The following is a 13803-nucleotide window of genomic DNA, read 5'->3' on the forward strand; positions in this document are numbered from 1 at the left end:
AAGTCCATCAGAAGAACAATATTATTATATATTGGGTTTAGTTTCTATGATTTAACGTGATTATAGGTAGCTAGCCCCTACTGCATGTATATTTAAATTGGATATTATAAATTAGTTTTATAACTGGCACTGAATATTGAATAATTTTACTAATTGCAATTCTCTTGTAAAGTTTTACGAAGTTCGTAGATTTTTAGAAAAGAAGACTTGTAGTTGCAAAAACTTTAAACATAAGAAATAAGCAATGTCTTTTTCTTCTGTTTTTTTTTTTCTTTTTTTTTTAAAAAAGATGGGTGCTGTTAGCACGTACACCCCCACAAGTTTAAGTAAAAAAATAAAAGTTTTTCTATTTAGATTGTGCTAAATAAATGTAATTTTATACATTGTTATAAAATCCATTCCAAGTGCATGGTAGATTAAATAAATTAATTTGAGTTAATACATATCAATTAAAATAAATATCATTTTAAATTAATAGACTAATTATAATTTACCTTTCGAGCTGTACTGTTTTTAATAACACCGTTTTATATCTTATTTAGAAAAGTAGTGCTAATAACATATTCTTCAAAGTTTATTCATGGGAAATATAAGAGTTTTTTTATTATTATTATATACCAGGCAAAAACTTTTGTAATTAATTAATTAAATCGTTACCTGTATCGAATTGATCTGAGGGCATGAGAGGCCATCACTCTTCTCTTTTATTTTTTTCTCTGGAGGCATGAGAGATTAGTTTTGTTGTATTTAATTGCTACCTAGCTAGCTTCTTACCGTCACGATCCTAAGTACGCCGGTGGTTGAGAGGTGAAAAGACATGGAGAATGAAACAAGGGTTCAAGAAAGAAATCATACTCTCGCCACCACTAGTACATGCACTAAGATTACTACTTATGTTCTCAGTGCCTTAGCGCCAAAGAGAATTGTTAGGTGCCCAAAAACTTTCAACAGAAGTGAGAAAATCCTCTTAAGAAGACAAGAACAGGAAAAGGTGCGAAATGATGAATATCCCGGAAATTGTGATTGTAGGAAATCGGTGGGTGGAGATTATAGCCAGTCATCTAGAAGACCAATAACGATTTATTTTTTTTCCTTGCAAACGCATGCATCACCATTTGTCCTATTATTTTAAAGAAGAGTTCCTTTCACCTTCCCTGTTTATTTTGCCTATACCCGAGTCTTTAAGTTGTTTACGACTTGATCAGTGCCTTGATTTTTTATTCTTTTTTATTGCCTATATTTAAACTTGAATATTTTTTCCCCACAAGTTACCTATCGCCAGTAATCTGCAAAAGGAGATTCGAGTTGCCTAACAGTCAAATCAAGCCCAACAGAGACCTTACCACACGACCTTGGTAAATATAGCTAGGAGGGGCCGATATGAACTTGTATGAAACCATCTTAAAGCAAGGAAAGGTGTGCGGTTTGTTGAGGTTGGGCGAATTGGTAATTGCCCATGTCTACATGCAGAAGATGCAATGAGAATTGATAGTCAAAGCCTGAAAAGAACATGTTACAAAGGAACAAAAAATTAGTCTCTTTGAATGGAAGCGTAGAGGGAGAAAGATACACAGAGATTGGATAGGTGAGCTAGAATGAAAGATAAATTGCTAAGTTGGGTTTGTTATTGACATTTTGTGTCTTTTGAGAATCTTACGAGGAAAAGAAGGTGCATTACAAGTCGTTATGAGTGGTAAGTGTCTAAACATTTAAGAATTGATCGAAGAGCAGAAAGGCTCGTCGTCAAAGTTTTCTGCTGCCTTGTCTTAATAAAGTCTCGTTATTTAATTCCATCTCTCTCTCTCTCTCTCTTATAATCATTTCCATATGTTCGGTCATATATTTTTCCTTGGTAGTTATGGATAGACGGGTGCAAATTTATAGCATGTTATTGCCATCATTTCAAGACTGCCAGTACGTCGTCCACTCTGAAAATGCAAAGTTATGATTAATAGAGGTTAATTTCACATATCGTCATCCATACATGATTCTTGTGATAGCTAGCTTTGGAATCATATATACCTTTCCTCACAGCTAGTTCCTTCGAGAATTAAGAATATCTGTGTTTCCTTAGGACCATCGACATGCATGCCTGAGGCAACTACGTACTGATGACATTGGTGAAGCAATACATGTTTGTTGAAGAGGCTAATCTTTTGTGAGCAATTGATGTGTTTTTATTTGGAAATGAATGGGAAATTTGAAAAGTATGAGGATTAAAACGGGAAGTATGAAAATATTAAAGGAGCAATTGCCCTCCTTGTTACCTAGCTTCACCACCGAGAAGTGATAAATCAACTAGCAAGAAAAGCAGGATTTAGTTGCGATGCAACCACAATATGTTAAGGATTACTACACTTGACACTCATCAGCAGTTAATTGAGGCTTGAAATCTTATTATCAGTTTTTATTATAAGAATAACACATAATTAAGAGTTTCAATTCAGGACCAACCCGATCCAAACCCGGGTAGTAGATCAAGTCAACTCAAATTTTGACCTTTTTTTAACATATTATTTTAATTAAAAAAACTGAGTTCTCCACACCAGGCACAAAACTCAGATTAGCCGGCAGGCAGGGCGGGGTCTCACGATTGGAATAATAAACTAAGTTGCTCTTACGTTCTAACAAGGCATGGCTTAAATACAAGCTACCAAGTCTAATCCATGGCTAAAACTACTGCCATCCTCCCCACTAGGCATTAGGCATCTGGATTGAGCTTTCTAATGAGACAATGTTACCCCTGATAATAATTAATAATGTTGTGGGCTCGTAGCTTAAAGGATTAGCATTGTCATTTCGACAATTCAGGATGGAGTTTTTGCCTAGAATTTAGATAGGCTTTCATTTTAATTGACCGTGCTTTATTTATGACCTCAAGATACCGTGCTTTAGAATTCCTCTCTTTTTGTTCAATCCAAACATCAGGCTGACTGTCGCCGTCTTCCAGAAAGCGTGTGTAGCCATGCCAAAAGGACGGATGAGTTGAATAATCTAGCTTTTGGAGAGTTCATACTAAAAAAAAAAAATAAACAAATCTCAATCTAATAGTTGCAAAGTAATTCTCAAACTAGCATACCCCTGCGCAACACGCAACTAGATGTGTTGCGCAGGTGCTACATACGCAACTGTAAATTTAATTTTTCTTCTTACATATCCATGTTTTTCAAAGTGTAGAGCATTTCCAATTAAAAAAAACTAAATTGAGGAGCTAAATTAATAAAATGATTTTTTGAATAGTATAGATATAGCTTTTTTGATTACGTGTATTCTAATGATAAAAAACTTTGTAGAAAAGGCATTTATATTTTAATATATTTCATGTTAAATTTATTTTTATATAATTATATAACTAATTTAGATATTTTATATATAATATAATTATGATGTTATTAATTATATGAGTAATATGAGTAATTTATAAAAATAATATAAAATTAAATGAAATAATATGAAAGTTAAAAGATATAATTTAAAATTAAACTTAAAATTTATTTATATGAATATTTTTAATTTTCAGTTTTATATGTTACTGTTAAAAATTTAATTTTTTAAAAGTAAATTCAAATTCAAACTTTGAAAAAAAACTGTCAATATTTTAAATTTTGATTTTCAATTTTTTTTAAAAAAATTCATGTTTTGAAAAGATGACCGCCACCATTTTAAAATTTCAAATTTTGAAAAAATGACCGCCAACATTTTAAGATTTCAAAATTTAAAAAAATAATCCATCTATAAATATTCTCATATACCTTAACATTTTTTCTCATCATTCCATTGTTTTCTCTCCAATCAAAAATATATTTCATTAAAATTCATCATGAATCATTCTAATTTTAATTTTTATGATGCTTTTGATTTTGATGATGACACTCCTGTGTTTGCTTTTCAAGTTGCTGTTGTTGTGGTTGCTAAAGAAGAATCAAATAATCAAGGGCAGAAAACAGGGTATCGTGGCTCTATTTTTTGCCACAATATTGTCAATCGTAATAGAAAGGAAGGTGAGTTAAGGTTATATAATGATTATTTTGTTGAAAATCCTAAATTCATTGAAACTCAATTTCAAAGAAGATTTAGGATGAGTCGTCGTCTTTTTCTTTGGATCGCAAATGCAGTGGAAGCTCATAATCCATATTTTAAACAAAGGACAGATGCTCTTAGTGTTCTTGGTTTATCTTGTCTTCAAAAGGTAACTACAGCTCACATAATACTTTTGTATGGTATTCCTACAGATCTTACTGATGAATATCTTCAAATTGGAGAAAGCATTGCGATAGAAAGTCTTAGAGCTTTCGTCAAAACAATCGTAGAAGTTTTTGGTGATTGGTATCTAAGGGCACCAAACGAGGCTGATATTTGTTGATTATTATCAATTGGAGAGTAGCATGGATTTTCAGGGATGTTAGGGAGCATTCATTGTATGCATTGGAAATGGGAGAAATGCCTAATTGCATGGCATGAGATGTATACTGGTCATTGTCGTGAACCAACTATAATTCTAGAGGCGATGGCTTCACAAGATCTTTGGATATGGCATGTCTTTATTGGAATGCCTGAATCATTAAATGATATTAATGTTCTTGATCAGTCACCTATCTTCGTTGTACTTGCTGAAGGTCATACTGCTCCTGTCAATTATACAATTAATGGGCATGAATATGCAATGGGATACTATTTAACAGATGATATTTATCCTAATTGGTCAATTTTTGTTAAGACAATTCCAAGGCCATTAGGAGCAAAGAGAAAATATTTTACAAGAAAGCAAGAGTCTGCAAGAAAGGATATAGAGCGGGCATTTGGGGTGCTTCAATTTCTTTTTGCGATTGTACATGGACCTGTTCGATACTGGGATGAAGAAACGCTTGCAAATATTATGAAAGTTTGTATAATAATGCATAATATGATTATTGAGGATGAAGGAGTAATGAACTTTGGATTTGACCATGAACGTTAAGTCAATTCCTTTATATCAGTGTCATATGATGAAATACCAGAACTACATGATTTTCTTCAAACTTATAATCGAATCAGGGATAGAGCAACTAGCTTTCAACTATAAGAAGATTTGGTTGAACATTTATGGGAACAATATGGTAACGAGTAGAATCATTAGCTTTGAACTTCTTATGTTATCATAATTTTCAAGCTTTTTATGTTTTTTTTTTCATTATGGTTGTTATCTTTTAGGTTAATTAATCTTATTTATTGCTACTAAGTATTAGAAGAACTTCTAAAAAGTATTATGAATTGATACCACTTTTATAACAATATATTTAAAATAACCAATAAATTTCTAAATATTTAATTAAAAATACATTACATTAAACAATAAATAAATCTAGTTAATTAAAAATTAAAACCCCTCTTTTGCATAATTTCTAACTTTCTATTTTGAAAATACGCTGCAGAAATTGGAACCAAATTAAAAATATTCATTTTCATAATTTGTTTTTCTTTCTCAATCCTGTCTAATTCTTGTTTCTCTTGACTTTGTTGAATCATCATAGCTTGTTGCTCTAACATAATTTTTCTATCTTGTTTCTTTTGATCCTCAATTTCAACTAAAGTATCCCTAAATTGTTGTAAGAGATTTGTTACAGTTGTCTCCCTAACTTTATCTTTTCCTTATTTATGTTTAAGTCGTTCCTTTACAGCCTTCTGACCAATTGGTATATCTTAATAAATCAACGGTTCACTATCTTCTCCTAAACTAACAGAATCAGGGGTAGATGGAGCTGATGAAGTCGAACTTGCATTGACATGACTTTTTTGTTTCTTGTTTGACATTTGATGTTGACTTGCACGCTCAAATTGCAATTTAGGTTCTTTTCTTAAGATAACCCAACAATGTTCTAGTTGAAATCGTTTGCCAACGCAAGAAGCATATATTTGTCGAGCATCATTAATCTGGTAAGTAAAAAATTAGAGAAATTAAATAATATTAAAATATATGTTAAACAATTTAACATGAAAACGAATATTAAAATTACCCTTGATTCTTCGGTGATTCCACTTTGCTGACAATTTTCAATTTGAGTAACAAATCCAACAAATTTACCGACTTCTCTATTTATTTCTTGCCATCTATTTGAGATGCTTGTTTGGGAACGATTATTCAAGTTTCCTCCATTCTCTACAAAGTAAGCATGTACTCGAGCCCAAAATTATTTTGTTTGTTGTTCAACTCCTGTAATTGGATCTTTGCTTGCATTTAGTCATGCAGAGACAAGTAAATAATTTTCCTTTGGCGAGAAGTTTTTACTTTTTTATGATTTTTTTTATTGTATGAACATTTAAATTCGAGTATGTTAAGTCATCAATTAATTGATTAGAATTACTTGGTTGAGAGAGAATATCTTCTGACTCACTCATAAGAAAGTTGATGAAAGAGCTTGGAAAATTTAAATCCATCTACATTAAAAAAAAACCTCAAGTTAAAACCTTATAGGAGAGTGTAAAAGAATCGCACATTCAATGTCTAGCAATTTTATAGTTTACATACATGTGAATTAATAACAAGCATTGCATCCTACTTGTTCTAACATTACAATTTGACTATTTTTTGCAATTAAGAGAGGATTAATATACTGGTTTAAATGTATTTTCAACAAGATAAAATATAATTAACCTCAAATTAAAATAGACAATCAAAAATAAATTTTAAATATGTCACTCTATATTTTTATCAATATCAGCTGCCGTTATTACTTCCTCTTAATTTTGTCAAAGATAACAACATAAATAAAAAATTGTTTTCCTTAACCCATATCAAAAACATAAAATAACAAAGAAATAAAAATCATTACAAATATCAAATTAACAACAAAAGATCTACAAAATCAAGACATATTAAAGAGAAAATATAAAAAGCTTTTAAATAAACATACCTTTTAATTTCAGTTAATTAACACAACCGATATAACCAGAGAATAATTGATTCTTATTTTTCTAAATTTGAGAGAAGAGTGAGGCACAATACAAGATTTTTTTTTAAAAAAAAGTTTCTTTCCTTGCTTTTAAAGGAAAAAAAACACTTTTGACCAACGGCTATAAAAATAGTCGTTGGCAACGTTAATTCCATTTTAGCTATTCTACATAAACTTGTAGAAATAGCTCTTCCCAAATTGAATAGCTATTTTGGCTTCTCTTTTGCCTGCGGCGTTGGAATGGTAAAATAAAGAAACATAAGTTAAAAGGACACATTTTTAAATTTACCTCTTCATTTACCTCTCTTGTTGGAGATGCTATTATATATATAAAAGTTAAAATGCATGTTTGTGTTTTTATCTCTCCTTTCATATACTTATATTCCATGCCATCTTTTTTTTATTATTATTACCATTAGATTATTTATGTTTTTTTTTCATGAACATAAGATGTTTATAAAACATAAACTTGCATTTTAACTTTTACATATATAAACTTGGGGAAGCATGGATCGAAAGAGAAAGAAGTGGATTTGCAGACTTGCGCGGTACATGTGCGTGCGAATTTACGTAAAGAAGTGATGTAAATCAGCCTTGGTAAAGAAGGGTCATGATAGTGAATTGTCATCTGAAAATTATTACATAGTTAAGTCATGTCGATAATCAACTTTTTATTTTTTATTTTTGAAGGAATTGATAATCAACCTTATCCATATAGGGGTCAGTGATGCAACATGATCGGAAAACTGTCCTGTTTTTCAGATCAATTGGAAGAACCTACAAACACTAACGATAACGCTAAAAACCAAGACTCAATAATGAAAGATTTGTAGATTCATATATATATCAGTGATGCAACATGATCGGAAAACTGTCCTGTTTTTCGGATCAATTGGAAGAACCTACATACACTAATAATAACGCTCAAAACCAAGACTCAAGAATGAAAGAATTATAGTGGTCTACTCTATTTCCTAAACTCTCTGGCCACCAAATAAGTAACCCCATTTCTAGAGTCCCTTCCTTAATCACTTGTTGAAGGAACTCCTGCACCGTCATCTCCGGAAGGTCCGGGACTTGCAGCTGTCTCTGGTCTAATCTCTTCCAATTGCTGGAGGACTAGTTGAACTTCTGGTCGTGCTGAAGGTGAGGGATCAACACAATGCAAAGCCAATTTCAATGTGTTGAGCAACTCATCACCGATTATCGAGGCATCTTTCATCAATTCTAAGTCAAAAACTTCGTTGGTCCACTCTTCTTTGACAATAGAGGCAACCCATTGAGGCAAATCCACTCCATTCATTGCCTCACCAGGAGACTTCCCTGTAAGAAGTTCCAAAATAATCACTCCAAGGCTGTATACATCTGTTTTTGTGTTTGCTTTCTTAAGCTTTGAAAGCTCTGGTGCTCGATATCCTAATACACTTGCAGTTGCAATTACATTAGTGCTGGCAGCAGCTGTCATTAGCCGAGATAGGCCATAATCTGCGATTTTTGCATTTGTGCGCTCATCAAGAAGGACATTGCTTGATGTAAGGTTTCCATGTATGATATTCTCGTTGTTGTGAAGATAGAACAGGCCGCGCGTCATGCCCTGAGCTATTTTCATTCTTGTTGGCCAATCAATTAGTGTATCAGGTCCTCTAGCTGCCCAGCAAGTTAAAATACAGCATGTCACTAGCTGAAGAGAGCGCTTATAGAAATTTAAAGCCAATTAAAAAAAAAAAACAATTTTGCTAACCATGGAGGAATGTTGCCAGACTCCCTTTAGGTATGTAGTCGAAAACAAGAAGCTTCTCTCCTTTAGGTCCCAAATAATATGCCCTTAATGCCAAAAGATTTGGGTGCCGGATTTTACCAAGCACATTAACCTCGCTTTCGAACTCTCTTTGGCCCTTGGTGATCTTTTCTCTTAATCTTTTCACTGCAACTTGATTCCCATCCTCTAATGTGGCCCTATAGACAGTCCCATAAGTGCTCTTTCCCATAATTTCAGCAGTTGCGCACAAAAGATCATCAGCTGTAAAAACCATTGGCCCATCAAAATGGACTAGTTTCCCTCCAGCTTCTCCACCAGATTCAACTTCACCTGCCGCAGGCGGGACCCCCTTTTCGCCTCTTGCCGCTGCTGCCCTTGTCGTGGCTTGACCATTATTTGATTTTGATGCAGCCCTTTTCCTTATCAAACAGCAAAGCAAAATGCAGCAAATTATAAGCATTACAACGAGAAGAGCTCCTGCTGCAATGAGAATTATGTCTTTTGTGCTCAGTTTACGATGATGTTTCTTCGGTTTCTCTGGTGGTGAAACTGGGACACTTGGGGAAGGCGCATGGGAAGGACATGGAGCAGTACCACTATATCCACATAGTTGAATATTCCCCACGAAAGAGCTTGAATTGAACTTTTGAGATAGAGGAATGGGAACAGGACCTGAGAGGTTATTGTAAGAAACATTGAATGAAATAAGGTTATTTAGGTCGGCAAGGGAATCTGGAATTTCTCCACTGAGCTTATTCTCGGACACGTCAAGTTGTGTGAGTGTAGAAATGTTTCCTATTGTTGCAGGAATGTGACCACTAAATTGGTTTCCCTTCAAGTTGAGGACAGAGAGATTATGCAATCTGCCAATGGCTTCTGGAATTCGGTTATCAAGGTAATTGTTCTCGAGATTCAACAGAACAAGAGAGGATATATTGGAAAGGCTATCAGACAAGCTTCCATTAATGGCATTATTGGAAAGATCAAGTGTTCTAAGCCTAGAGAGCCCCCCTATTTCAACAGGTATAGCTCCATTTATTTGGTTGTGACTAACATAAATATCTTGGAGCTCTCTCAGCTTGCCCAAAGAAGCAGGAATACTTCCAGAAAAGAAGTTATGACTAAGGGATAAGTGCTGAAGTGGAAGAAAGTTACTCTTCTTTTGCGTTGCACCCCAAGAGTTTGGAATGGCACCAGAGAGGTTATTGTATTGAAGATCAAGGAAAATCAGGGAAGAAGAGCTTGTGAGACTAACTGGGATTAAACCCGAAAGTGAATTGTGGCTCAAATTGAGCCTAAAAAGCTTGGTAGAGTTTGCAAGACTAAAGGGGATAGACCCAGTGAGTAAATTATTACTAAGGTCTAGAGTTTGAAGCAAAGGGCAAGAACCTAATGAAGGAGGGATTGAACCTGACAACCGGTTATTGAATAACTGAACACCTCTAAGATTGGGGAGAAATCCCAATTCTTGAGGGATTGAGCCACCGATGACATTGTCATGGAGGCTAAGCTTTCTTAGTTCTTGAAGTTGGCCAATTTTCTCAGTGATTCTGCCCCCTAGTCCTTTCCAAGGAAGCTGGATTACAATAACTTGGCCTTGAGCACACTTGATTCCAATCCAACCACCAGAACAAGCTCCATAGCCACTGTCATTCCAGCTTCTCAAGATGCCTTTTGGATCAACCAGTTCATGCTTGAAGGCTTGCAGTGCTTGAAAATCAGCTTGGGTGACAATCACACCATCCCAAACTTGGCTCGAAACTGGTTGAAATGCAGAAATGAGCAGAAGCAAGAAAATGTGGGTGTATAGAGAAAAGGGATTTTGTAATTGTGACTGAATCTTCCATTTCTCCTTCTTCTTATTGGACATGCAGCATGAATCGGCTAGATTTTGGAAAGGGTAGTTGTAAAAACTATTGAGTGATTTATTTGGATTCTCCATAAACCATCAAACAGGTAGAAAAAATGAGATTAGAAATGACTAAACAAGAAGGAAAAAGGAAGGAAGAAAACAAAGATTATTTTGTTTTGCTTGTTTCAACGAAAAGGAGAGAGTTTGAGTTTATAGACATTAGTATAGAGGAATGAAACAGGAGCTAAAACACCTGTGAGTGGGTTTTGTAGTGTCAAACTAGAACAAGAGGTGGGTTTCTGTCATGGACCACGTGAAGATCTTACTCACAGTAGAGTAGAGAGGGGGAGAGGAGGAATCTTTGTATTGGGAGAGAGAAATCTTGGAGACATGTTGTCAGGGGGAGCCGGGAGGCATTAAGTTGCACTGAGAGAGTGGCTCTTCCTCCTATACAAAATCCCAACGGCTAGTTTTTTCTTAATCCATAGTTTTCCCTCTTCTCAACGAACATTTTTTTTTTACCAGTTTTTTTATTCATGTGCATTCGTTCATGGATTATACAATATGCTCTTTTATTGCCCTACCGCGCCCCTAACGGCTATCTTCTTTAAAGGGTCAAAATCCAATAAATCAAATGTAAAAACACATCATGCATCCAGAAAAGACAATATATATAATATGCAAATTTCTTGTTTCTTTGTTTTTTGAATGAAAAATTTTCCGGTTTCATGGATCGATAAACTGACGAGGGAGGTAGATCTTCGTGAGTGCCAGTAGCTACATAAGCTAGGTAACTTCAAAATATTGTAGTAAGAATTAAGGGAGACTAATGATTTAAAGTATGTAGAGGAAGACCTACGCCCTAAACATCTTATTTCTTATACCTAATTCAAATTTTGAAGCTAGGACTTTCTTTTTAAATATTCCAATATATATCTTGTTCTTTTTGAGATTGAATAGCTGGTTTTGGGCTATAATACTAGCCTGAGGACTTGGCACGATGGGATTTGTCTTCAAGGGGCTTCATTTAGTTAGTTAGTGATACGAGGTAAAACAAGACATGTCTTTGTCTCTTATGTGAATCCAAAATTCCTGACAAAAAGCGGGGTTGGTTTCTTTCTTTTGAGGATGGTGGAGTTCTTGCTTAATCTACACCGTTGGATGGCTATCTTTTCCAGGCTAATATTTTTTAAATTTGCATGGATCTAGAAGAGAAAGAGACACCCACGAGAGGGCCCCTTTAGCATTTATTAATGATTAAACTTAACTTGGAAAGGTTAGTCTTTTATAACCTGGAAAGAGTCATCATCATCATGTTCATGGGGGTGGTCCGGAAGTTCAGATGGGAGATCCATCGTGGTCTTCGATGGACCATTGCATCACATTCACAGGTGCGCACAGGGGATTAACCAGAACATGCGGTGGTCCAGACTCCAAAGGCCTTTTACTGTCTAGAAAATATACACAGCCCAAATCTAAAGGAATATTGAAAGTGGGTTTTCTTTGTTGATGGGCCAAGAGATTAACTCTGTTTCAGAGGCTCTCGTAATTTTCTCTACAGACTTTTAAGAGAGTTTGAAAGTGCCTTTTCAAAGTGATTTACCATGTGAAAATATATATAAAAAAATTAATTTAAAGTAAATTAAAAAATTAAAATTTTTTAATTTTTTTCAAAAATATTTTAAATATAAAAACAAACCGGTTAGGGGTCAAAATCAAATAAGTCCTTGAAGTAGAAGATTTTACTAGAAGAAAATTCTAATTTAGAAGGTCCCAAAAGCCTCAATGAAAAGGGCTTGAAGCCTTTCCACGAGTAAGGCCCAAGAAGAGGCCATCGCAACTGCACGCGAATGATCAATGATGAACGTAGTGAACTGTTTATTGGTCTGTTAATTGATAAACGAAGCGCGTCGTCGCCAATCAGAAAAAAGATGATTACCGTTGATAAAGAGATCAAATCCAATAGCACCGACAATCACCCCTGTCAACCTCCGTTACTGGATCCAGCGATGCATTCAGTAACTTCCCTTCGAACCTCCAATAAGTCTCTCTTTCTCTCTCCATTCACCAACACCACTGGTCCTCTACTGCATCCTCTCTTGGAGTAAAGATCTCCTAGCCACCTCCTCGCCTTTTCCACACCCACGTCTATTGCTCTCACGCGCCGCCAAAATGTCCTCTCCTACAATCCCAATCTCAAATCCCCAAACCCAATCCCCAATAGCAACTCCCGCTTTCCGCGCGTTCCTCTCCCGCATCTCCACCTCCATCCGCCAAGGCTTCTCTCAACGCCGCCCATGGTCCGAGCTTGTAGACCGGAATTACATGGCCCGACCCGACTCCCTCTCTGAAGCTGCAACCCGTATCCGAAAAAATCTCTCATACTTCAAAGTCAATTACATTACCCTACTCGCACTTATACTCGCCTTTTCTCTCCTTTCTCACCCTCTCTCACTCATCGTCCTCCTATCACTCCTTGCCTCTTGGATCTTCCTCTACCTGTTTCGACCGTCAGATCAGCCTTTGGTTATTCTCGGCCGTTCATTCTCGGACCGTGAAACGCTGGGGATTCTCGTCGTTTCGACAATTGTTGTTATTTTCTTGACTAGTGTAGGATCGCTCTTGATCTCTGCTTCGATGGTTGGGTTTGCTCTTGTTTGTGCTCATGGTGCCTTTAGGGTTCCTGAGGATTTGTTCCTTGATGATCAAGAACCTGCTAGTGCGGGTTTATTGTCTTTCCTTGGTGTCACCTCTACCTCTGCCGCTGCTGCAGCTGCACCCGCTGTTGCCGCTCGTGTTTGATTGTAATTGAACGCCAAGTGTACGGATTGGTTCTGTTTAAATTAGCGATGAAAAGATTCATCGGTATCACGATTGCAAAAGATTTGGTTACGATTTTGTAGATTGAATGAATTGAAAATTTGATGCAGTATAAGATCTTTCCAGTAATTGATTTCGCAATGTGGTTTTGATCTTGTAACGATGGATTTGATATTTTCAAGTACATGCTTATTTTTTCTATTTTTAGATTGTTTCCCTTGTATTGTTGATGATTAATCATTTACCACTTAAGAACCAATTATTATTTTATTTTGGGAAAATCATAGTGATGGCAAGGATCAGGGTTGCCCAAGTTATGATAAATAGCTGTTACTGGATGCCTTGAAATTGTCTAGTATTATGATAAATAACTTTCTTTTCTCTTTAACTAAGTTCATAAGAAAAACTTGAGAGGGTTGATTTGATTGAACATGTTTCCCCAG

The 13803-nt window shown here is 35.3% G+C and overlaps 3 protein-coding genes across 3 annotated transcripts; 2 read left to right on the forward strand and 1 right to left on the reverse strand.

Moving 5' to 3' along the window:
• The first annotated feature begins 4507 nt into the window (after positions 1 to 4507).
• On the forward strand, positions 4508 to 4957 carry LOC133696577 (uncharacterized). The gene has a single exon (XM_062118796.1). The coding sequence runs from the start codon at positions 4508 to 4510 to the stop codon at positions 4955 to 4957; it is 450 nt and encodes a 149-aa protein (XP_061974780.1).
• Positions 4958 to 7741: 2784 nt separating this feature from the next.
• Positions 7742 to 10937, reverse strand: LOC133696314 (probably inactive leucine-rich repeat receptor-like protein kinase IMK2). Its single transcript, XM_062118477.1, has 2 exons — positions 8671 to 10937; positions 7742 to 8576 (listed from the first exon to the last, which is right to left on the reverse strand). The coding sequence occupies exons 1-2, from the start codon at positions 10628 to 10630 to the stop codon at positions 7954 to 7956; spliced, it is 2583 nt and encodes an 860-aa protein (XP_061974461.1). The 5' UTR covers positions 10631 to 10937; the 3' UTR covers positions 7742 to 7953.
• A 1510-nt stretch (positions 10938 to 12447) lies between these two features.
• LOC133697132 (PRA1 family protein B3-like) lies at positions 12448 to 13571 on the forward strand. The gene has a single exon (XM_062119511.1). It carries the CDS (start codon positions 12713 to 12715, stop codon positions 13340 to 13342), a length of 630 nt encoding a protein of 209 aa, XP_061975495.1. The 5' UTR covers positions 12448 to 12712; the 3' UTR covers positions 13343 to 13571.
• Positions 13572 to 13803: the final 232 nt, after the last annotated feature.

This window comes from Populus nigra, chromosome 6 (genome assembly GCF_951802175.1).
Source record: "Populus nigra chromosome 6, ddPopNigr1.1, whole genome shotgun sequence".
Classification (NCBI taxonomy): Eukaryota; Viridiplantae; Streptophyta; class Magnoliopsida; order Malpighiales; family Salicaceae; genus Populus; species Populus nigra.

What these genes read in the sequence shown, in the direction of transcription:
- LOC133696577 (XM_062118796.1), top strand. Translation starts at nt 4,508, where the DNA reads ATGGCTTCACAAGATCTTTGGATATGGCATGTCTTTATTGGAATGCCT.
- LOC133696314 (XM_062118477.1), bottom strand. Translation starts at nt 10,630, where the DNA reads ATGGAGAATCCAAATAAATCACTCAATAGTTTTTACAACTACCCTTTC. An exon ending in TCTGGCAACATTCCTCCATG is followed by an intron (nt 8,577 to 8,670) that starts GTTAGCAAAATT and finishes CTTGCTGGGCAG; the next exon opens with CTAGAGGACCTGATACACTA.
- LOC133697132 (XM_062119511.1), top strand. Translation starts at nt 12,713, where the DNA reads ATGTCCTCTCCTACAATCCCAATCTCAAATCCCCAAACCCAATCCCCA.